The 25235-nt window shown below is 42.8% G+C and overlaps 1 protein-coding gene across 2 annotated transcripts in view; it reads left to right on the top strand.

The window, feature by feature from the left end:
• ANAPC2 (anaphase promoting complex subunit 2) overlaps positions 1-25235 on the top strand; it is a 110842-nt gene that overhangs the window by 15121 nt on the left and 70486 nt on the right. The window contains exons 2-5 of one of the 2 annotated variants that reach the window (XM_069241322.1): positions 102-185; positions 14309-14931; positions 21824-21956; positions 22805-22979. In XM_069241322.1, coding sequence (XP_069097423.1) covers positions 102-185; positions 14309-14931; positions 21824-21956; positions 22805-22979 — 1015 coding nt within the window. The remainder of the gene's footprint in view (positions 1-101; positions 186-14308; positions 14932-21823; positions 21957-22804; positions 22980-25235) is intronic. The other variant, XM_069241323.1, reaches the window with a different exon arrangement.

Below are 25235 nucleotides of genomic sequence, written 5' to 3'. Positions count from 1 at the left end.
CTGCGGACCCCCACTTTATCATTCCTGGAACCTGGGGCCCCCCTCCGACGTGATTATTAAAAGCTGGGGACCTAATCTGTTAATATTATTCAAATCTCTAGGCAGTCGCGGACACCCAGGAGTCCCCGGACCAGAGGTTGAAAACCACTGAAGTAGAAGTTTCAGTTTGTGCAGTCTGTCAGAAGGTGGGTGGATAAATACCGGTTTCAACACGTAGGAGTCATTTTACCTTTATATGTTAGGTTATCTTTCAGGGACTTTAACCAATTTCATTTGTGTCGGAGGTTGTGTTTGGGATGGTAAATATTGCAGGGGTGTTTCAACATTTAATGTGCAAGTTGGTGCAACAGTATTTGACCCCTTTATAATGACATTGCCATTTGTGGCCTTCTAAGAATGTGCTTGATAAATTAGCCCACGTTTTAAAACTTGTGCTAGATATGGTTGGATGAAAGAGCATACAAGACATTTGCTGTCTTTTTTTTGCAGACATGCAGCTGAACCTTGGGGCATGTGACTCAGTGATAAATTGCTGCATTGTACTGAAATTAATCTCTTACTGAGCAGCTCTAAAGAAAACTGAAGGTTATTTTTGGGGCTGACTTAAATTTATGCTAGGTGCTTGTGGTATTTGGCTTCAACGACGCATCATACAAGAAGACTCTATAATAATTTTCAGTTTTTTACATAAATTGTACCATCCTTGAAGTGTATGTTCTTTAGCTCGAGGTTAGAGCAATAATCAGTACTGATGTCGGTGGTAAAGGGTTAAAGGCTGAACAACCTCAAAATTAGGCCACAACAGCAACCATTGTTTTCTTATGTTGAATTAGGGACTTCAGCAGTAGGCTGTTTTTAAGTTTGAGAGCAAGGCAAAGATAGGTGTATGTAGTTTTGATAACTATTGACAATTATTTGTGGTGCAAAAGTGTTGACTTGAGAAAGTCCAGAATATACAACACACTTGCGGACACTGTGGGAAAGATAAAAGCTTCTGTTTTGATTGTCAATTATTTTACAACAGTTAACACATGGTCTATCTTTCAGTGGTCAATTACACAATGACAGCCTGAAAAGTGATGTTGGTTCAGAGTTGGGTAGCTGCCTAGTCAAGGATATTACACAAGGAGTAGAAGATACCATTACTAAGTACAAGTGGAGTAGAGAATACCGGCAATACAGTGTGTTACATAATGTTTAAAAATGTATCAAAGCCGGGTGACTGTAGAAAGAGCCTTGCTGAAGAACAAAGGCAGTTTTCATAGATTCAAGTCAAACTTGGCAGTGGTGTCAAGTGCTTGGTGCACAGGGACCGGTATGTGCTGTCAGAGAAAATGAAATGAGGGATACACTGTTATGAAGCATTCAGGAAATGCTAAAAATGTGGGGCCATGTAGGCGTTGCAAAAACTTAAAGAACTGATGCATGATATGCATGGATTTTCGACCAGGAAGTTGTCAGTGTTCATGATGTATCCATTTCATTAGGTCACAATGCGCTTTGAGGTCTCCTGTCTCAGTGAGCTTTCATACAATGCCTTGGTAATGGGCAGACCTTGAGGTTACAGGTTTTATGCATTCATTTAGCAGATTCTTTTGTCTATTTTTTTCTAAGATTTTCCAACATGAAGATGTGTCCTCTAGTCTGACTAGTGATAGTATGGTGCATGTGTTCTTACAAGGTATGAGGTAATTCATCATCGAATTGGAAATTGTGCACAGTGTCAAAAGTGCTTTGGTGAAAAGCTCCCACACCTGCAGTGAAAAAAGCAGAAAGAAGGGAAAGAGAAAGACCTGCAGAAACCTTACTATAGGTAATAATATTTTAGGGACAACCAAAACGGGGAGTGAAAAAAACAACTAGAGACTACTGTTATGACAAACAAGTTGGCATTTTTGTAGGTGCGTACACAGAATGGCAGTACATCTCCAAGGGTCTGATAGAATACAATATGTCCCTCTGATCAAAGTGCTATTGCAGTCACTAGTCTCTCTTCTAGTCCTTGCCAAGGTGCAGACCATTTCTTTTGGATCCTAAAACATATATAAAAAATAATGCTGTCAAAACAGCAGCCTTTATGTGTCTTGCAGGAACCGAACAAAGAAAGCATCCTGTAACGCTGTTAAACAAAAGTCAAAATAGACCACTTTAGGGAACAAGACACGCAAAGCAGCAGGTATTGCCTGTTGGAGAAACGTGCAGCCATCTTGTGAGGAATTTCATATGGCATGAGTGATAATAAGATAGTAACACAGTTCTGCAGTGGAAATCCTCAAAGATCAGTAATAGCAGCACCAATTACCAGCTGATAGTAGAGTACAGGAGATGAGAGTACTGAGGGACCAAATAGGAAAGTAAGATTTGAAAGAAAAGCAGCAGCAGAGGAACCGAGGTAGAAAGCAATAATCTTAGGAACAGAAAGATGAAGAAAACAGGAGTGGTGACCAACAGACATTAGACACTATTAACTGGACCCAAAGCACTGTGAACCGGTGTATTTACGGCACTTCACACTGTTTTAGTAATGGAACTATCTAATTAGACATGACAAAAGGAAAGAAGGCTAGAAAAGACAAATTCACAAAATTCCTGCCAGGCCTCGAAAAATCATAAAAATGTTACTAGACCTGCAGGTCTAGTAACTTGAATAATCTACTCAACCTAACTGTAATATACTTGAGCTGTAAACTGGTCTTAAATTGTGTGATCCTATAACTAGCCTATCCTGATTTAATCTGTCTCGTTGTAGTGAGTGGGTGAGTAGATGTTTCTAGGCCTGTCTGCAGAAATCTATCTGGGTACTAGAATAATAAGCACAGTGGCAAATTGACTGAGTTATAGAAGCGGCATCGGAGAGGGGATGCACAGGAGTTAAGGAGACGAGGAGGTGTCAGATTGCAGAAAGCAGGGATCTGTAACAGGAGCAACAATTAGAGAGGCACTAGGACATCTTAACCTCTTAAATGCGGACGTCGGCCACTGGCCGACGCCCACACACCCTCCCTGGTGCGGGTCACGACCAGTGGCCGACACCAGGAAGGGCATTAATAAATCCTCGGGTGCGTCGCACCCGAGGATTATTTTTATTTTTTTTTCCCCCCCCCGGGAGACACGGAAGCTACCGTGTCTCCCCCCGCCCCCCACCCGCCCCTTTGTGACGTCAGCGCGCCGCGAGGCGCGCTGACGTTACAAAGGTGTTTTCCCCATGAAAGCAGGAAGCAGCCTTGCGGCCGCTTCCTGCTTTCATGGGGAAAACGGCCTTTTTCACGTTCGGGAAGGCCTCGTAAGAAAGGGGAGAGTCTCCCCTTTCTTACGAGGCCTTCCTGAAAGTGTTTCCTGGCCCCCGATCGCAGCACAGCTGCGATCGGGGGCCAGGAAACACTTTCAGGAAGGCCTCGTAAGAAAGGGGAGACACTCCCCTTTCTTACGAGGCCTTCCTGAAAGTGTTTCCTGGCCCCCGGTCGCAGCTGTGCTGCGATCGGGGGCCAGGAAACACTTTCAGGTTTCCTGGCTCCCCCGATCGCAGCACAGCTGCGATCGGGGGGGTCAGGAAACATTTTGAAAAGGCCTCGTAAGAAAGGGGAGACTCTCCCCTTTCTTACGAGGCCTTCTGAAACTGTTTCTGGCCCCCGATCGCAGCTGTGCTGCGATCGGGGGCCAGAAACAGTTTCAGAGGGCCTCGTAAGAAAGGGGAGAGTCTCCCCTTTCTTATGAGGCCTTCTGAAACGGTTTCCTGACCCCCCCGATCGCAGCTGTGCTGCGATCGGGGGCCAGGAAACCCCACTAGACACCAGGGATTTCACTTTTGGGGGGCAGCCCCCCCCCGGAAAACGGGCCGCCCCCCCCCCCGGATAATTTTCCTAAAAAAATAAAAAGGTAGGTGCCCCCTGGGGAGGGGGGGGGCGCGATCGCACCCCCCCCCCCCCCCCCCAGGGGATTTTTTTTAAAAAAAAAAAAAAAAAAAAAAAAAAAAAAAAAATATGAAATGACAGGGGGTCGCCCGTGGGCAGGGTGACCCCCTGTGGGGGCAATTTTTTTTTTAGATGTTGTAGGGTTTCCCTGGGGGCCATTTTGGCCCCCAAGGAAACCATACAACAACTAAAAAAAAATATATGTATATATCTATATATATATATCTATGTAGATAGATATATCTAGGTACATGGATATATCTATAGATATATCTATGTAGATATATATTTATATATATATATATAGGTAGATCTGTATCAAAGAGATTTATAAAGCGCGCTACTCACCTGTGAGGGTCTCAAGGCGCTGGGGGGGGACGGGGGGGAGGGAAAGGGGCTAGGAGGTTCACTGTTCAAAAAGCCAGGTTTTGAGGCCCTTCCTGAAAAGAAGTAGGTTTTGGGTCTTGCGAATGTGGGTTGTGAGTGCGTTCCATGTTTTGGGTGCAATGTAGGAGAAGGATCTGCCCCCGGTGGTGGTGTGTTTGATGCGGGGGTCAGAGGCGAGAGAGAGGTCAGCTGAACGGACGTTTCGTGTGGGGGTGTGGAAGGTGACTCTCGTTGAGGTAGGCAGGGCCTGTGTTGTGGAGTGATTTGTGTGTGAGGATGAGGATCTTGAAGGTGATCCTTTTGTCAATGGGGAGCCAGTGGAGGGATTTGAGGTGTGGAGAGATGTGTTCGTGTCGGTGGAGGTCGAGGATGAGTCGTGCTGCTGAGTTCTGGATGCGTGTAGTTTGCACTTGAGTTTTAGAGTGGTGCCGGCGTAGAGGGCGTTTCTGTAATCAAGCCTGCTGCTGATGAGTGCGTGAGTGACAGTTTTTCTGGTCTCTGTGGGGATCCATTTTAATGTTTTTCAGTATACGGAGTTTGTTGAAGCATGAGGAGGTAAGAGCGTTGATTTGTTGGGTCATAGAGAGGGAGGAGTCTAGGATGATGCTGAGGTTGCGTGCGTAGTTGGCGGGGGTGGGTGCAGGGCCTAGCGTGGTGGGCCACCATGGGGGGTCCCAGGTTTTTTTGGTGAGGGCCAAAGAGGATTATTTCGGTTTTGCTTGAGTTGAGTTTCAGGTGGTTGGCTGTCATATATACATCACTTTTGTCAATATGTGTGTGGTTTCCCTGGGGGGAAAAGGGTCCGACTTGTCTAGTGGCAGTTTTAGTGCCATAAAGAAGCGCAGAAGGTTTATATGCCTACTGCAAAGAGCACATCTGTATTTTATGTAAATAGCTGAGTACATTAGTAAAGTCTATGGAGAGATGAAGGGCACTTTTGCTGGGTGGTAATGAGGGAATCCGAGGAGGAGGGAGTGGGAGCACCAATAATGATTGTTGGACTGGGCGCAGGAGGTGCTAAAGACTGTGACGAATGGTATGTGACAAGGTGTTTTTTGAGTGTCTTGAAAGTACGTGCTGATTGAGGGAAGAAGCGCAGGTAAGGTGGCCTCTACTGTTGCACGTATCTCACACACACCATCGATTTTGTGACTGTCTACGTAGGCTAGTGTTTTAGAGCAACAGTTTAGCCAATAGCAGAGATGGCATCTTGATGGATGACTGCTGCCTGCACTCGGGTTATAGAGGACCGCTCTGACATAGGATCAGAGACTGAGACATCAGATACTGAGACAGCATCTGAGGGATAGGACAATGGCGCAGACTCTGGGAGTGATTTTTCAGTCAGAGGAGTCCCATTCGAAAACTCCTCTTCCAGTACATTATGAGGGAGGTGATGAGGACAGTCCTGCTGTCCCTTCGCAAGCTGTTCGTGCAACTGGGTAATAGTGGGTTAGGCCAACCCAGAGAGCAGGTGAATGCGGCGGCAAGCAGAGAGAGAGTGCTCTCTTGGGAGCTCACCAATTTAGTTCAGCCCCAAATTCCACCACCCAAATCATATTGTGGAGACATCAAAATTGTCTATGGCAAAACAAACTGGTTTTGTAAGGCAGGCAGGTCCTGGATTCGGCGGCCATATAGAGAAACACACTAAACCCAAACATTTCTGGAAACTAGACATTCGGGGGAGTCCACAGAGGTGTGACTTGTGTGGATTCCCCAAAGTTTTCTTACCCAGAATACCCTGCAAAGCTGAAATGTTGAGAAAAAACTCTATTTTTCTCGCATTTCTGTCACACAAACTACAGGAATATGCTGGGATCCACAACATTCCTACCACCCAGTGACTCCTCACCTGTCCTGATAAAAACACTACCCCACTTGAGTGCCTACACCTAGTGCCTGTGTCAGGAATGGATCACCCCAGGGTCAACAGCTGCCTCACGTAAGGACCAACATTGACCGTTGTGTGATCTATTCCTGTCGCAGGCACCAGGCCTAACCACACAAGTGAGGTATCATATTTATCGGGAGACTTGGGGGAACGCTGGGTGGAAGGAAATTTGTGGCTCCCCTCAGATTCCAGAACTTTCTGTCACCGAAATGTGTGGAAAACGTGGTATTTTAGCCACATTTTGAGGTTTGCAAAGGATTCTGGGTAACAGAACCTGGTCCGAGCCCCACAAGTCACCTCATCTTGGATTCCCCTGGGTTTCTAGTTTACAAAAATGTGCTGGTTTGCTAGGTTTCCCCAGGTGCCGGCTGAGCTAGAGGCCAAAATCCACAGGTTGGCACTGTTTTCTATGAAAAAATGTGATGTGTCCACGTTCTGTTTTGGGGCATTTCCTGTCGCGGGCGCTAGGCCTACCCACACAAGTGAGGTATCATTTTTATCGGGAGACTTAGGGGAACGCCGGGTGGAAGGAAATTTGTGGCTCCTCTCAGATTCCAGAACTTTCTGTCACCGAAATGTGAGGAAAACTTGTTTTTTTAGCCACTTTTTGAGGTTTGCAAAGGATTGTGGGTAACAGAACCTGGTCCGAGCCCCGCGAGTCACCCCTCCTTGTATTGCCCTAGGTCTCTAGTTTTCAGAAATGCACAGGTTTGGTAGGTTTCCCTAGGTGCCGGCTGAGCTAGAGGCCAAAATCTACAGGTAGGCACTTCTCAAAAAACACCTCTGTTTTCTTCCAAAAATTTTGATGTGTCCACGTTGCGCTTTGGGGCGTTTCCTGTCGCGGGCGCTAGGCCTACCCACACAAGTGAGGTATCATTTTTATCGGGAGACTTGGGGGAACGCCGGGTAGAAGGAAATTTGTGGCTCCTCTCAGATTCCAGAACTTTCTGTCACCGAAATCTGAGGAAAACTTGTTTTTTTAGCCACTTTTTGAGGTTTGCAAAGGATTCTGGGTAACAGAACCTGGTCCGAGCCCCGCGAGTCACCCCTCCTTGGATTGCCCTAGGTCTCTAGTTTTCAGAAATGCACAGGTTTGGTAGGTTTCCCTAGGTGCCGGCTGAGCTAGAGGCCAAAATCTACAGGTAGGCACTTCTCAAAAAACACCTCTGTTTTCTTCCCAAAATTTTGATGTGTCCACGTTGCGCTTTGGGGCGTTTCCTGTCGCGGGCGCTAGGCCTACCCACACAAGTGAGGTATCATTTTTATCGGGAGACTTGGGGGAACGCCGGGTGGAAGGAAATTTGTGGCTCCTCTCAGATTCCAGAACTTTCTGTCACCGAAATCTGAGGAAAACTTGTTTTTTTAGCCACTTTTTGAGGTTTGCAAAGGATTCTGGGTAACAGAACCTGGTCCGAGCCCCGCAAGTCACCCCTCCTTGGATTGCCCTAGGTCTCTAGTTTTCAGAAATGCACAGGTTTGGTAGGTTTCCCTAGGTGCCGGCTGAGCTAGAGGCCAAAATCTACAGGTAGGCACTTCTCAAAAAACACCTCTGTTTTCTTCCAAAAATTTTGATGTGTCCACGTTGCGCTTTGGGGCGTTTCGTGTCGCGGGCGCTAGGCCTACCCACACAAGTGAGGTATCATTTTTATCGGGAGACTTGGGGGAACGCCGGGTGGAAGGAAATTTGTGGCTCCTCTCAGATTCCAGAACTTTCTGTCACCGAAATCTGAGGAAAACTTGTTTTTTTAGCCACTTTTTGAGGTTTGCAAAGGATTCTGGGTAACAGAACCTGGTCCGAGCCCCGCGAGTCACCCCTCCTTGGATTGCCCTAGGTCTCTAGTTTTCAGAAATGCACAGGTTTGGTAGGTTTCCCTAGGTGCCGGCTGAGCTAGAGGCCAAAATCTACAGGTAGGCACTTCTCAAAAAACACCTCTGTTTTCTTCCAAAAATTTTGATGTGTCCACGTTGCGCTTTGGGGCGTTTCCTGTCGCGGGCGCTAGGCCTACCCACACAAGTGAGGTATCATTTTTATCGGGAGACTTGGGGGAACGCCGGGTGGAAGGAAATTTGTGGCTCCTCTCAGATTCCAGAACTTTCTGTCACCGAAATCTGAGGAAAACTTGTTTTTTTAGCCACTTTTTGAGGTTTGCAAAGGATTCTGGGTAACAGAACCTGGTCCGAGCCCCGCGAGTCACCCCTCCTTGGATTGCCCTAGGTTTCTAGTTTTCAGAAATGCACAGGTTTGGTAGGTTTCCCTAGGTGCCGGCTGAGCTACAGGCCAAAATCTACAGGTAGGCACTTCTCAAAAAACACCTCTGTTTTCTTCCAAAAATTTTGATGTGTCCACGTTGCGCTTTGGGGCGTTTCCTGTCGCGGGCGCTAGGCCTACCCACACAAGTGAGGTATCATTTTTATCGGGAGACTTGGGGGAACGCCGGGTGGAAGGAAATGTGTGGCTCCTCTCAGATTCCAGAACTTTCTGTCACCGAAATGTGAGGAAAACTTGTTTTTTTAGCCACTTTTTGAGGTTTGCAAAGGATTCTGGGTAACAGAACCTGGTCCGAGCCCCGCAAGTCACCCCTCCTTGGATTCCCCTAGGTCTCTAGTTTTCAGAAATGCACAGGTTTGGTAGGTTTCCCTATGTGCCGGCTGAGCTAGAGGCCAAAATCTACAGGTAGGCACTTTGGAAAAAACAGCTGTGTTTTCTATAAAAAAAATTGGATGTGTCCATGTTGTGTTTTGGGGCATTTCCTGTCGCGGGCACTAGGCCTACCCACACAAGTGAGGTATCATTTTTATCGGGAGACTTGGGGGAACACAGAATAGCAAAACAAGTGTTATTGCCCCTTATCTTTCTCTACATTTTTTCCTTCCAAATATAAGAGAGTGTGTAAAAAAGACGTCTATTTGAGAAATGCCCTGCAATTCACATGCTAGTATGGGCACCTCGGAATTCAGCGATGTGCAAATAACCACTGCTCCTCAAAACCTTATCTTGATCCCATTTTGGAAATGCAAAGGTTTTCTTGATACCTCTTTTTCACTCTTCATATTTCAGCAAATGAATTGCTGTATACCCAGTATAGAATGAAAACCAACTGCAGGGTGCAGCTTATTTATTGGCTCTGGGTACCTAGGGTTCTTGATGAACCTACAAGCCCTTTATATCCCCGCAACCAGAAGAGTCCAGCAGACAAAACGGTATATTGCTTTCAGAAATCTGACATCGCAGGAAAAAGTTACAGAGTAAAACATAAAGAAAAATGGCTGTTGTTTTCAGCTCAATTTCAATATTTTTTTATTTCAGCTGTTATTTTCTGTAGGAAAAGCTTGTAGGATCTACACAAATGACCCCTTGCTGAATTCAGAATTTTGTCTAGTTTTCAGAAATGTTTAGCATTCCGGGATCCAGCATTGGTTTCACACCCATTCCTGTCACTAACTGGAAGGAGGCTGAAAGCACCAAATATAGTAGAAATGGGGTATGTCCCAGTAAAATGCCAAATTTGTGTTGAAAAATTCGTTTTTCTGATTCAAGTCTGCCCGTTCCTGAAAGGTGGGAAGATAGTGATTTCAGCACCAGAAACCCTTGGTTGATGGCATTTTCAGGGAAAAAACCACAAGCCTTCTTCGGCAGCCCTTTTTTCCCATTTTTTTGGAAAAAACAAAATTTTCACTGTATTTTGGCTATTTTCTTGGTCTCCTCCAGGGGAAACCACCAACTCTGGGTACCATTAGAATCCCTAGGATGTTGGAAAAAAAGGACGCAAATTTGGCGTGGTTAGCTTATGTGGACAAAAAGTTATGAAGCCCTAAGCGCGAACTACCCCAAATAGCCAAAAAAGGGCTCAGCACTGGGGGGGGAAAGGCCCAGCAGCTAAGGGGTTAAGCAGTTACTGTATCAAAGCTACAAGGGTTAGTAAACATTCCGTGCAAGAACAAGGAGCTTTAGAATTCTGATTAAATTCACTCTTTCAAAAAAGAAATTACCCAAGGAAGAACATATTGAGAGGCTGTACCTAGAGTTTCACTGATGGAGAGATCTTCATACACTTGAGATAAGCATATTCCTTGTGCTTCACCGAATTATCAGAATGTCAAACGGAATTCTGCATGTCTTCAGAAAATGCCATGAGGCTCAGTATGGGACCTTTCGTCACTGCAGTCTACTACAGATTTTAAAAAGGTGTGAATGGTGATGGCAGTTCACCTGACCAAAATTGGTGACCTGCGTTTTTCATTGCTGGGACGTTGGGTGTAGAATGCCATATGTCTATCAATGTCGAATATTGAAAGCAAGCAGGGGGTTTTGGAGTGAATATTGAGATTAGTAAAGCTAAGCGGGTTCCAGGATGTAGAATGTGTTCATGGTGGTGGATCCTGATTCGTATGTAAATTGATAGAAGAGCACCAGGAAGCCTTTTGCACCTATAAATTTTAAGATTTCATCTGGATTCGTTTTATGTTTTTTAATAGGGGTAGCGTCTGTTTCTCAGTTGGAATTGCTTCATTTTTTGTGTTCTTTTTGTTTTATCTGTTCTGTTTTCAAGGGCATATGTTTAGCACTTGGCAACTTGTGGTGGATGTGAATGCTCATTTTGTTGTATGCATGTTGTTGTTTGTGGACTTGTGCATGACATTAGAGAGGTTGCAGGTACTGTTATTTGATGGTGCTCGTGGCCAGCAGCTGCACTCTCTGTTATCTAGTAAAGCACCTATCACATTTGGCTTAAGTCTTTGCATCTTTCAGTCCAGTAGCATGGAGTGGGCCCTCAGGGTCCCAGGGCAGTTGGGCGCACAGTGCAAAGTGTCATGCTCTTGGGGGGAGGGTCCTAGTAGTTGAATGCAGTAGGTCAATCCCTGGAGAAATGTGTGGCCTCCACATCATAACTTAGGATCTATGGGAAAGGTATGTGCACTTCCTGGGAGGACTCCTAGGTCTTTTAGTGAGCAGATATCTGTGGTGCTTTGTACTGTTGTGAAGCCTAGAGATGTTTTTTCATTAAGTCCTAAAACAGCATTTTGTCATTCTTTGGCTACAGAAAGTTTACCCATTGTATGGTATGATGCAGAATACAGTTGCTTAAAATATTTTGAGTTCCTGGACAATAAATTAAGTCAATCTTTTAATCTATCGTATGAACAGAGAATATATAGTAGTATGCTTTTTTTTTTTTTTTTAACAAGTTTCTGGCCAGGGGTGATGGCTTAAGGCTGTGGTCGTGCAGGCATTTACATTTAACTAGTCCTCCATGTCAGTAGTTCTTAACCTGGGGTCCGCAGACTGGGGATCTTGACACCTTCAGAGGGGGTATACTATTATTGAGAAAATTAAATAATCTTAGCATACGGTGTGTAAATCTGTAGGAATTTAAAAAGGCTAAAAATTAAGTTGGTATCCTTAGCTTGACTAATGGGAGCAGCAGGAGTACGGGAAACTGAATTTGGTACGGACAATTGGTGGCCTCATACGAAGACCTTGTATATGATAATAAAAAGAGAAAATGCAGTAAGAACTAAAAAGGCAAACTGATTGGCTAAAATCTAGTTTATTGTTTTGGCGTTTAGAAATAACACCAAATATTGAAAAGCTTCAACCTTACTATTAAAATTCCAACCTTTATATATTTTTAGTTTGTGATTGAAGTACAATATTTCACACACTTATTTGATGCATTTGTTTGTTGTATACTTTGTTCTGTATTTTTGTGTATTGTTTTGCAGTTAAAATCATCATAGTGCTTCATTGGAGGACCTCAGAAATCAAAAGGTTAAGAACCGCTGCTCTATGTTCTAATTTATGAGGATTCAATAAAGACCACGAGAAGAGTCCTTACTCATAGATTAGGCGGTTTGGGAGTCTGGCAAATAGCACATCTAGGCTATGACTTTTGGTATGTATTTCACGCTCCCTACGTGAAACTTCGAGACATTCTTTTGTAAGAATGTCCCCTTTTGATTAATCTTTTAGTGTTGGGTTAGACACTCAGATGAAAGAAGTGGGCTAAATCACAGACTATAATTCCCCTTATCGCACGAAACAAAGGCACAAATTAAAAGGAAATAAAAATCTATGGGGTCAGATTACTGATCGCTCCCGCTGGAAGGAGACTATTTTAATTCTTTAAAATGAAGACTGAATATATGTTTTCCTTTGTAATAGTCACTACGACTGCAGGCTAGCGAAATTTTCTGAAAGCTAAATGTTTTTCACTGGGGAGTTCTTTTTTTTAGTGCACATAAAAAATCAGTCCGTATTTTCATGAAATATCTAATGATAGTATCTTTTTAAATTGTTTAGTATTTTTGTTGTGAAAACTTTTTCATTTTTGTGAGATCGTTACTGCATGTACTCTGCTTTGCATTTTATGTTGTCATGGCCAGAAAGAAGCACTTCTCTTGGTGTCAAGATGAACGCCGAAAGAAGTCACTGTAGGCATCTCTAGTTTTTAAATCAGTGCTGAATATCTATATTTAGCTTGTGTCTTAAAACATTCCAGTTTTGTTGGATAAGACTAATATTGTGCAAGTAGTTATAGTAATTTGCCCAGGATCACACACTTGTCAAGAGTGGCAACCACGATTCGATCAAGGGTCAGCCCAATGTTACCAGTTTAATTGTTAGACCTTATCTCCACGTAGAGAGTTGTCGCCTATTGATAAAATAGGAAATGTTCCATTATGCTTGTATCTCTACAGTAGCCTAAATGTGGCCACGGGCATTTTTGTTCACTGGATTGTATCTCTCTGCACAGACCTAGCCATTTCTTCCCAGGATTTACTATAACTAAGCAGTTCTGTAAGTAGTTTCACTGTGCTATGAGTTCTTTGTTAAGCTCGACCATGTCTAGGGAAGAGCCATTTATGTGTGAATGGATGTGCTATACACAGTCATAGAAAATCTCTACTAAAAGCAAGGAAGTCTTTAGAACTCGTCTGACCACATATTACATATGCTTCTTTGTACTTGCATTTTATTGATTGCAAACTCCCCATGATGTATCAAAATAAAACAGCACCAAGCTGTTTTATTTTAATACATCGTGGAAAGCTTGCAAGCATACACCAAGCAAATGCCTTAGTGGTAGGCGAGGCAGCTCATGTACCTCACCAGCATTGAGCATTTTGGCACTTCCCTTAATGTCGGAGTCCAAGATAGAACTAATGTACCTAAATCACTACACTGAGTCTCATTCCAACTTGCGGCTTGTCGATCTATAAAGAAAACGAAAACAGGCCATAGGCCTAAGGCAGAGTTTATCATATTCTTTACTTGACAAGGGGTCCGGAGAGCCATTCAAAATAAATATCAGTTTCTGCCTACGAATATTAATGGAAGAGCTGTTGCTCCGTGGGGTTTTAAACATGTTTTCCGGGTTGTTCATACTGCCAACATGCTCTCTCACATGGACCACTAAGAGATCCTTGTATGACCGGACAGTCCCAAGTTTGAATCCCTAGAGGGCAGACGCAGCTATTCATAATTTGAAAATGGCTAAAATAAGGTACCAGTGGCAGTAGTAATATATCTAATTCACAGTGCTATGAAGTAGGAGCCAACAGTGTATAGAAACACATTGTGATTGCATTATATGCGTACCCCAAATACAGCCTGCAAAGGAGCATGTAAAGCAGTTAAAGCTCTTATATGTGGGAACTGTGGGTTTCTATCAACTGCCTCTGTTTATTTTACTTGGATTATGCTTTTAAGGACGACAGTATCATTGTTAGAAGAATATGGATGTTTTTGTGTGTCTAAAAAATGGAAAGATCTGTTTTGCCAAATAGCTGGAATAACTAAAACGCTAGTGGAAAGGCAGCAGTGATGTGCTGAGGAAATTCGAGTTTGTACATTAATACAGCAGCCATCAACTCAGATTTCCCCAAGGGCAGGCGATAAAAAGAGGGCCCGTTGTGTCAATATTTACTTGGGTTGACATTGTGATTGGTCCGTACTTAGGAGCAGAGAGGAAAAAATAAAACCATTAATATTTGTTCCAGAAGTCCTTTGTTCTTTACATCCAAGATTTTTGTAGATATAATCTAACCAATGGTGTCCTATTTAAAGCTGTCTCCTAATCTGGTTATATAAATGGTCTTTATTTTACATATGCAGGCAGCATCTCGATCAACCCCAGATGACACAGTTCGAGAAACAGATTTGAAGACTGCACTAGAGGTGCTACAGAGTTATGGATTACACTCCTTCATTGAAGAGTGGTTTACAGAAGTACTCCAGACTGACCTTCAAGGGAATATTGCACCTGAGTTCTGGAACTGCATCACTCAGTATGAAAATACCATTGAGGAACAGCAGTGTGCTCTACTTCTCCTTGATGCCTTTCGTCTGCTTAAGTGTCGCCTGGACCCTTACCTAAATAGTCTGGACGTATTGGAGAGGTGGACTAAAATGGGGCTTCTTCTTGGCTCAGGGTCGCAGACCCTTAGGGAGAAAGTTTACACCATGTTTAAAGCCATTCTCTTCTTTTCAGCCACAAAAACATTTCAGGACATGATCCAACAGTTTTATAGCCGCTCTTTTAAGATCTACATGAGGCACAGAAAAAGGAGAGATGACAACATGGACGAGTCGGACAATAGCATAAATGAAAATGAGCAAGGAAGTGATACAGAAGACAGAGACACTGAGGACTGTCAGTGCGCCGGATGCAGTAGCTCTAAAGAAGAGTGTTGGTGCCAGATAGCCATGGAGCAGTTTCAGCAGTTGAACGAGATTCTGTAAGTATTCTTAAACACATCTTGAACTTTAACCACAGTACTGAGCAGAATTTCGATTTGCAAGCTACTAGCCCACCATAATATCTTTGTCACCATTTTGTAAATTAAAATCATTCAGAAAACAGAACACACAATTGTTCAGCCACAATTCCTAGCATGTACACTGTTAGAAATTGGGTCTCTGGTTGGCAGAAATATGCACCCTGTCAAAGCAGGGACCATAATCCTAGTCAGGGTGAGTCAGATACACACCCTAAATTAACCAGTGCTCACCCTCTGGTAGCTTGGCACAGAGCAGTCAGGCTTAGCTTAAAAGGCAATGTGTAAAGTATTTGTGCAACACTTAATTACAGCAACACAGTGAAGTACACCACAAAAAGAGCTCCACACCGGTTTAGAAAAATAAAGGGTATTTATCTAAGTAAAGCAAGACCACAGCAACAAAAATCCAATCAGAAGAAGTCAAGATAAGAATTTTTAAAGATTAAATATAAAAATAGTGCTTAGAAGTCACTAGCGGTCAAAAGGTAACTTGAGCTCTCAAGGGACCGGTGCACATCTAAAGTTTAGGCCGACCACGATAGAGGGTAGGCCGGCTACAGAACCCATACATGATCTTCTGAAACAGTTCCTTTGATGGAGCAAAGTGTTGATGGCATGATACATCAGTATTTTCCATGCAGTCAGGTCACTACATCGTCGGGCTCTACTGAAGTGAATGCAATGTGTCATCGCTGAGCCGCTCATGTGTTGTCGAGCAGCCTCTGTGTTGGCGTAGAAGGGCAATGCAGCTAAATTTTACACGTATTCGGGGCGATGCGCTGGTTTTTACAGGAATCAGCTGCAGAACACACTTCTGAAGCCCAGGACTTGAGAGAGAACATCCAGCCCGGGTAGGACTCAAAGATTGCAGAGTCCAGCAGCACCAGTAGAGCTACAGGCACACTTTAATGTCCCCGGGACTGCAGGAGAATGGGAGCAAGCCCTTGGAGTCACTCTGGGTTCAGCAAGTTGGGTGGGTCCAGTCCTTGTATTTACCAGGGCAGAGATCAGCAGGTAGCGGGACAGCTCAGAAAGGCAGAGAAGTAGTTCTTTGGAACAGTCAGTCCAGGCAAAGTGGTAATCCTTACAGCACAGCAGTGTGAACCCCTCCCATCCTTCCTGCCCAGGAAGACGCATCAATAATCAGATAGCTGCTTATGTAGTTGAGTGTCCTGTCTTGTGACTTTCCGGAGGGAGTGCATAAATAGAGCTGTCACCCAGCCCAGTCCAGATTTGTATTGGAGGCAGACTGTCTGGCACACAGAGCAGTGGGAGCAAATAAATGCCCACTTTATAAAAGTGGCATTTCTAAAATAGTTATAATGATTCCGTCTTCACTAATAAAGAGTATTTATTATTACCACTCCAATGATATTAAACATGATGTAGCTACTGTTTCTGATCAGGAATTACAGCTTAAAAGTATGTTTAGCAATTCCCAATGCTGGCCTATGAGAGGAGTAGGCCTCACAGTAATGATAAACGACTTTGGGAGTTCTTCAATACCAGAGCATGTAAAACGTAAAAGTATGTGTCCTGCCTTTTACTTACATAGCACCCTACCCTATGGGCTGCCTAGGCCCTGCCCTAAGGGGGCCTTATACGTAATAAAAGGGGAGGTTAAGGCATGGCAAGAGGTTTTAAATACCAAGTCAAAGTGTCAGTGAAACTGCACGAACAGGCTTTGTAGAGTAAGGCCTGAGATAGGTTTGAAAGGCTACTTCTGTGGGTGACACAAACAGTGCTTCAGGCCGACCAGTAGCATTCAATTTACAGGCCCTGGGTATATGGTTTACCACTTCACAAGGGACTTACAAGTAAATTAAATATGCCAAACAGATGTAAACCAATGTTACCATGTTTTGGAGAAGAGAGCACATGCACTGTAGAACTGTTTAGCAATGGTTAAGTCCTAAAGCCAACGATAACAAGATACGAAAAAGAGGAGGAGGAAGGCAAAACGTTTGGAGTAACCCTGCCACCAGGGCCATTTCCAGCAGACATATACCCTACCTGGTGAATTAAACATGTCTAAAATAAGTTGTTAATTTAGTCAAGAAATGGGATCAACTGGTATTTTGGAAAAAAAATAGACACGTTGTGGGAGAAAGACTGCTTTGTTGTGGCCCTAGTCTGTCTGTCAGCTACACTCAACACAGTCAATTATTCCATTCATGTGTCCAGGCTCTTGGGGTGGGAAACAAGGCTCATGCTTTGTCCTGAATTCAATAGCTGTTGTTAAATATATACAGAGCATTTCCTCTGTCTCCTATCCTGTCTTGTCAGTTCTCGCTCTTGCACTGTTAATCAACGATCTTCCTTTGATATCCCGTTCGATAATTTTTTTTCTCTAAGGGTAACAATACCCAAAACATCATTAATGTGGGATATTATGGCAAGGATGATCACTCAGCTATTAGACAGTATGTTTTCTCTTGCTTCTTTGACACTGAGAACATTTAGAAGTTGAACTCCAACAAAATGATGCGGTCGACCCTCAGAATAGGCATACTACAGGGAAAATAGAAAATGGTAAAAGATAATATATTGCCTTTGCACAGGTTGGGGGTCTTTATTCTCATTCCATCCAAATGGTTCTGGGTGACCCATCTTGGATGTAGATTATGTCATGGAGTCCCCGGGCAGTCAGCCAGCTGTTGCCACCAAGCTTCGTTACCTTGGGCTTTTCTTTGATGATTCGTTGTTTCTGGCCATTAAAGTCAGATGGATTGCCTATACCTATTTCCTTCTTCTCAATACATGTAGAAACACAATTATGTTCCTTCCTCTGCACTCCCAAAACTAAGTTTGGCAGTTAAGGTACCTTATGTTAAACACATTTCCCCATAGAAACAAAATGGGCATAACTCTTTGGTACGCCATGCCCTACGTTCCTCTCACCTTGATCATTGAAATGCAGTGTATTTGGAAAGGCACAGAACTCAGAATTTGTTAGCCCATCTAATTGTAAGACTTAGCCATTATTACACTTACATCTCTTGGTGAAGTTATATTGACTTTCTGTGGTCAAGCACTCTTTCATTAAATTATTCTATATCACCATTCGTGCTTATTATGGGGAATGCCACGCTTTTCATCTGGTTCATTTCAATCATGTCTCTGCACCACCACCCCTATTGGTTTCCTTTTTATGTCCAGAATTTGGGGTGAAGAGGTAAATTATTCTCTTGTTACCTAAACATTGCAATGCCCTGTTGTGTATCCTTCTTAAAGTTACATCACTGTGGGGAAAGGATATTTTGAAACTATATCCTATTTTTTGAAACTATCCAACTGTTTGAATAGTTAATCGTTAGTTCATATGTAAACCTTTCATATTGGTCAGCTATACGTATTTAGTGAGTAAATAGGTGATCACTGTTGCTCCTGGATTTTCTTAACCATAATTAGTACAATTGCACATCTAGTGAATGCGCTGGGAATGTGAGTGCTTTTGTTTTAATCAATGGATATCATTCTTGGGCAGACTTCATCCTAGCTTGCTTACGCTTTATATTGCTGGGTCAGCTCAACATTGATTTTGAGATAAAGTTTCTGTTATCAAATTTGCGCACCTGAGTAATGAGATGTTGTACACTGATGCATTTTACCGTCATTAACTTGATACATTATGTTGGCCTCAATACAATGTTGTCCAGAGGTCAGAAGTTGATTTGAATCCCTTTTACTGGATTAAGCACCCACTCTCCAAAAGAGCACATCATCTGACATATGATTGCAGCTGGCTCTCGAAGATCTCCACACATACTTGGAACTTCAAAAGTCTTGCAAAGTAACTTTCTGTCGAATCACGGGCTGCTACATTGCACTTTTGGATTTCAGTTTTCACTTTTAAAACTCGAAATCAAGTGTTTCCTTTATGTACTTCCTTTCCAAGATAGCTGCCACTATCACTGAGAATGCCGCTTTCACTGAGAATGTATGAATTATGATTTATATTATTGCAAAACTCGCATAACAGTTATTTAACTGTGTGCTTACACACAAAGCATTCTGCACACGCCTCGTCCTCTTTCACTGTGTGCATAAACAGAAGTATGTAGATGAGCAGGAATGCTCATTAGAAGCTTGAGAAGGCAATCGTCGTACTGCGCTCTCTTGTTTTCGTCCCTTAATTCTTTTGCACCCTATGCCCATCTCCCTCTATCTACTCTCCCATATTACTCTTTCTCAGACAAACAGACACTTTCTCTCTCTCTCCCCCCCCCCATTTCCCCATTTTCTATACCTCTCGTTTTTTTGTCCTTTACCCATACCTGTTGTGTGATTCTTTCAATAATATCCAGAGGTAAAGTGGAGATAGTTGTCCAGCTTCAAGTAGTTCCTCAGCTATTTTCTAAATTGCTTTGCTTCTGGATGACAGTTGTTTTGTTTTTTACAAAAGTGTTTCAGTGTCCTAAGGCTTAAACACCATATTAAATAAGAAATCTATATATTCATTGTTTGTTCCATTACGTTTGTCATAATTTACATTGTAAGCATCACAAATACACTCTTTTTTGCCCTTCTATTAAGTGCTAAAGTAATGTTCAAAAAAGCTTCATTACTCCACCATAAGTCAATGATTCGAAATGTTCTCAGTAACTGATTAGTCATTTATCAAATTAGATAAATGACTTACTGTTATCAATTACCACATACACCTTGAATGAGTTGAATTGATTATGAACTCTTTTTAAGCGTTGCCAAACATATAGCACAGGCTGGGCATAAAACTACTCGCATTGCTTTCCCTTGGTTGGTTTTACTGTTGGTCTCATTTCCTTGCTTCCAGTTCAGTGGCTTTCCTTTTCCATCTTTTGTTTGTCCCTACCCTCTAGAATAGCCTCTTTACCATCTTTTGGCTTGGTTGACTTGTATCCTTCCACCCATCACTTTTAGGGAACTACGTTTTTCTTGTTACTTAACCACTCAATGAGTGTGAGTGTGTTTTGCAGCTCTCTCTACCTCGTGTGCGTCTCCCCACTACACAGTCAAATATCTGCTACCAGCACCCTGTTTTGCTTTCTCCCTCATGTTGCAAGTGCTCTCTGATGTGCTTCTCCTCAACCAAACTTCTTCTTTGTCCACTCTCCGTGTGGATTTCTCTTGTTTGATTCTTCCCTGCCTATGTGTTGATCTCATTTGTGCACTGCTTTCCCCTGTCCCTTCGCTGCTGCTCCCCAATGTCCCCACACAACTGTCATAAAAAATAATAAGAATAATATATATATATATATACATACATACACACACATATATATTTCTTTTTTTCTGCCTGCCCCGTGTCTTAAAAGCACCTTTTCACAGTACGAATGTTTCTTTTTTCTTTTTTTAAGCAGTCTGTCTTAGATGCGTGGTCACACGTCATCACACATGCACAGGCCTACAAAATGGTGTGGCCTTAGCATTGTGCCTTTTAAAAAAAAAAATCTTTTAGCCATGCTGCAGAGCATCTTGCCAATGCCTGCTTTGGCCAATCCAGTAGCCTGTTGGCTTTGCCAATGCTTGTTTTTCTGTTACGAATACAAAAAAGTGATTGGTTGTATGCTTATATTCGTTTTTTCAGCCCCTGGTAATTGCTTGGAACCTCATCCCAGTTTGTTTGTTTTTTCATAATGTCACCTCAGATTTAAAGCAGTCAAATGCAAAACAGCCTTGGTCCTGCTCCAGTATGAACAGTTCAGCCCGAACTGCAAAGTTATGTCCTCTGAACCATAAGAAAAAAAGCCCAAGACCGGTTTTGGCCTAGTTAAGCCTCTTCATTCGGACGTAGTTTGGTTCGAGTGGTACCGTGATCCTGAGATTTTGCTATCAGATAAGAATCTTGAGATAAGTAATATTTAATGTATGATTGGAATGCTTTAATTAATCATAGCCACTGGCAATCACACAAGGTCACAATCCAATCTACTGTCTTACTCCCACCATGTTGTTGTTGCAGTTGACGCCCTAAGTCGACGGTATGGTATGCCCAGACATGGGTCCTGTGCTCACTGTGCTATTGCAATCAAGCTATATCTGGCTGATGAGCCCTTATCTGGGAGAAGCTGGTCCTAGGCTGCTTGCATTCCGATTCATGGAGGACCTGGCTTGGCAGTTCGGGATGATCTGAACCCATTGGAGCAGGGTCAAGCCTTATTTGCTTATGGTTGGGTCCAAACTGAGGTGGCATGGTGGGTGAAAAAATGATGGACTGGGATGTGGCCCAGAGCAGTGCCACTGGCTGAGATTAATTCAAGCATTCCAGCCATCACCGTGTTGTTGTAATATTGGATGAACAGCTGTACTGAGCACTGGTGGAAGGGTAGATGTTGAGCACTGTTGCTTAAGTAGCTATTAATGGGAGATATTTTAGAGTTCTGTGGCAGAAGGTGGTGTGAATGTATGATAAATGAGTGTTGTTTGATTAAATATTTGGAAGCATTGTTATTTGATGCACTTGGAGCCCTGTTGGACAAGGAGCTGTGGTTGGCTTTTGTTGGAGCAGTTACTGCTTAAATACTGTTGATGAGGAGCTGTTCCTGAATGTTGCTCACTGAGGTACTGTTGAGATATGCCATTACAGAGCACTATTAGATTGATCCCTGTTAGTGAACGATGTTGCAAACAGAGCTGTTAATGCATTCTTGAATGAGGTGCTCAAACTGAGAAATGTTGGACAGTAAGCTGCTCTCAGATAGTGCTGTTGTAGGAGGCTCTGTTAATTGCATGTCAATCATGCCATTAGGTAAACTGCGTTTTTGAGCCAATTTTCTGGTTGTTACCGTACCCTTTTGGATTCCATTGTGTTAACGAGAGCTTTCAGGTTGAAGACTGTTGGTGGTAAACGTGCCATGTTTGTATCCAGTCACAGATTGAACCTGCTGGAGAGAGTCAGTTCTGACGCAGTCACCACCATCCTGCACAAGATGATAGAGGAGAGAATGGAGAAAAAATGCAGAGGGGAATATGAACGATCCTTCCTCTGTGAATTTCAAGAGGTATTCAATCAACATGATTTTGCTCTTAGTTTCATATCTGGGATATTTCTGTATTGTTTCCAAAACATCTCCATCTCACTTTGACCTACGTATTTTGTTTTTTGCTGCCCCCTTTGTATTTAACAGTGGAAGAATTTTTTCTACCTTTTCCCTTTCCATTGATTAACTCTGATTTGCAGTTGCAAACATTGATTGCCATTTGGACATATGACTAGTAGTTGCCTGTGGTTCTTGCCATACACACACTACAAACAGAGATTACTTGTAGCCTATAGTACCGAAGGACAAACAGGAGGGAGGAAACCTTGTAAGGATCCAGGAGCATCATTTTTAGATAAGGCTTAGATTAGATATTTGAGAAAATATAAGGTTGGGGGAGGAAACCAGGTGTTATGTATGAGGTGGTGTGTTTCCTAAACCAGAATATGATCACGCTTTAACAATCAACGTCGAATCCTTTGTGGTTATGATGGGGTTTAGCCTAGTGGCCTGCAATCACTAACCTTATGTTCATTTGGGAGTGCAATATAGGCTATCATAGTTAAGCATAGGAGCAATTGATTGTTACATAACATTTTATTATCAAAATGAATATTCTCTTATCTCCTTATTTTTATACTATGTTTAGTGCTGCCTCAACCCTGGTTTTTAATCAATAAAACAGTGCAAGGTACTACTATTTTTTTCCAACAGCCCATGACATAAGATGTGACCAAGACTATGAGCTGGAGAGTTGACTTTCGTACCACCAAATGGCAGAAAACTAGGTCTTGATCTACTGCAGTGGAGAGTTTTATTCTGTTCTGTCTATATGATTATCACGATAGGTTCTCTTTCCGTTTTCACAGTGGATTGAGAAGGTGATCGGTTGGCTCAGTAAAGTGTTCTTGCAGGATAAGACTTCAGTTCCCTCAACGCCGGAGTCCAGCAGCACACTAAGGCGGTGGCGCTGCCACGTGCAGAGGTTTTTCTATCGTATCTATGCTAGCATGCGCATTGAAGAGCTGTTCAGCATTGTCCGAGGTAAGCTTTAGGGCACACACACACACACCTGTTAACACATTCAGTTGCAACCACCATCAGAAAGTATGCTAAAAGTGCATCGAACTGCTGCACTTAGTCATCTATTCATAACTGTGATGCTGATAAAATGTAAACAGGACCTCAGAGTGCGTACTTTGAGCACTTCAAAGCATATTTTGAAATTTTGGAGTCACCCAATTAGCAGTTGTAGTGGCAACCCATCCTTCCGCAAAGACTATGCTCTGTGATTTGCACAAGGGATGCTTCGGTCCTCTCATTCTCTCCCGTGTATCACGGTCACCAACTTTTTTTTTTTTTTTTTTGTGCACTTTCCCTGCCCGTCCTGAATGGTGTCCACTAAGTAATGTCTGAGGTTGAAATCTGAAGATCAGTGCGTGGTATTTATTTGGGTGTTACCTTCAGGGTTGGAATGTTGAGAGTTTTTCGGGAAAATCCTCAAAATGGGTACACTCACGAAATTAAAGCTGTGTTAAAGCACAATGCAATACAATAAGATGATAGACAAAATGCTTGAATTGGCCTCAGCCACTGGCAATTGCTCGGGCCGCATCCCAATCCACCGTTCTTTATCCACTATGCCACCTTAGTTTGGACACAGCCATATGCAAATCATTCTTGACCCTGCTACTTGTGGGAACAGTCCATTCCGAACCGCCTGGCCAGGTCCTCCCTGAACTGGAACACAAGCAACCTAGGACCGGTTTCACCCTGGTTAGTGCTCTTCAGCCAGGTATAGCTTGGTTCGAGTGGCACAGTGTTAAAACACAAGTCAAGATTTGCCTGACTCTCCTGTTGCACAGTTGTGCATGCTTTTATTGTATATTCCATAGCACACACACTTAATCACAAAGTTTAGTAAAATGTCTTACTCATTGTGGTACTTTTTCATCATTCCGTGTAATCAGATATTTGGAACAGGAATTTAATCATAAGTGCACCCCTGTGCCCCTTTGCATTTCTGGATGAAGCCATCGTCGGGGGACTATTTTATGCATGTTGAGATTCTGCAAAAAGCAAAACTAAACAGTAAAAATGATGTTCTAAGCTCAGTGCAATGAAACAAAACTCAAAAGAACTATTCCATTATTTTCATTAAAATGATACATTAAGTGTACACAAATGGAAACATGTTTCACATTGCCATTGTTAATGCTGTTGGTAAAAATGTGGCTGCACCAGAATTTCTGATTATCTAATATTGACTGTTTGTGCTTTGTTTCGGTAATTGACTGATGATTTCATACTCTGTAGACTGAGCGAGATTAAAGTAAACTCAGCACCTGACTACTGTTGGGTAGCTTTTTTTGTGGGCTGCGTGCATGTACGGTTTGCCCAACAACTTGTTTTGAGACTGCATATTACGTCACTAACAAAGATTAGTGGTAAATATATAGCAAGTTACGCAGAGTAGGATAGTGCTAAAGTGCGTTAGAATCATCTCAGCAGGAGTTACCATAAATCCTTCCGGTGTAAAGCCTGTGTGGTTATTGCGTCACAGTCTCTCCTTGAAGTCTTGCAGGTGGCACAGGTTGGCATCTCAAATGGAATGTGTGTGAATCTTGCCAACTAACAATTTCAGAGTGTGCGTTGGGCCTAAACCACCTGTCTACATGTTCATGAAGACTGGTGGCCATATGGAGTGAACAAGGGACAGGAAAACACTAAAATGCTTAGTTGGCCATATTAGGTGGACAGAAAAAAGTGTCTGTCAGACAGTTGGAAAGGTCTATCTAAGGACAAGCAAAATCTGTAACAATTGACTGGCAGTTCCTGCAGACAAAATGCTACATTGGAAAGCTGGCGGGCATATGGGGTGGCTAAAAATAGGTCTGTTAGGCATTAAGGCAGTGTTGCCTGGTTGGTGGACATGTTGAGAACGCCTGATCTGGGTTTTACTTTTAATGTGGAGCACTTTGTTTTACAAGTAAGGTTACTCTGCTATGAAGTTCATTTAAATCCTTGTGTGTTTATTGAACGGTTTTCTAGTGCATCAATCATTCATGTACAGCTGCTTGTGGTGTTTTGCAGACGTACTCCACGCTTCTACAAGGACTTCATGAAGGGCATCTTGTAGAGAGCATTAGCCCCTGGACCGTTTGGGTTATAGTGTTTATTGAAAGACAGGGTGATAGGAATTAGTTGAATTTTTATTTAATAAATAGCCATGTAAAGTTGCAAAAGCTGCCCTCTACAAGCTTGGTGAATTCAGTTTCAACACTGCAAACTTTGTTGGTA

Source organism: Pleurodeles waltl, chromosome 6 (assembly GCF_031143425.1).
Source record: "Pleurodeles waltl isolate 20211129_DDA chromosome 6, aPleWal1.hap1.20221129, whole genome shotgun sequence".
In the NCBI taxonomy this organism is placed as follows: domain Eukaryota; kingdom Metazoa; phylum Chordata; class Amphibia; order Caudata; family Salamandridae; genus Pleurodeles; species Pleurodeles waltl.
This window is presented reverse-complemented; position numbering and strand designations above follow the sequence as displayed.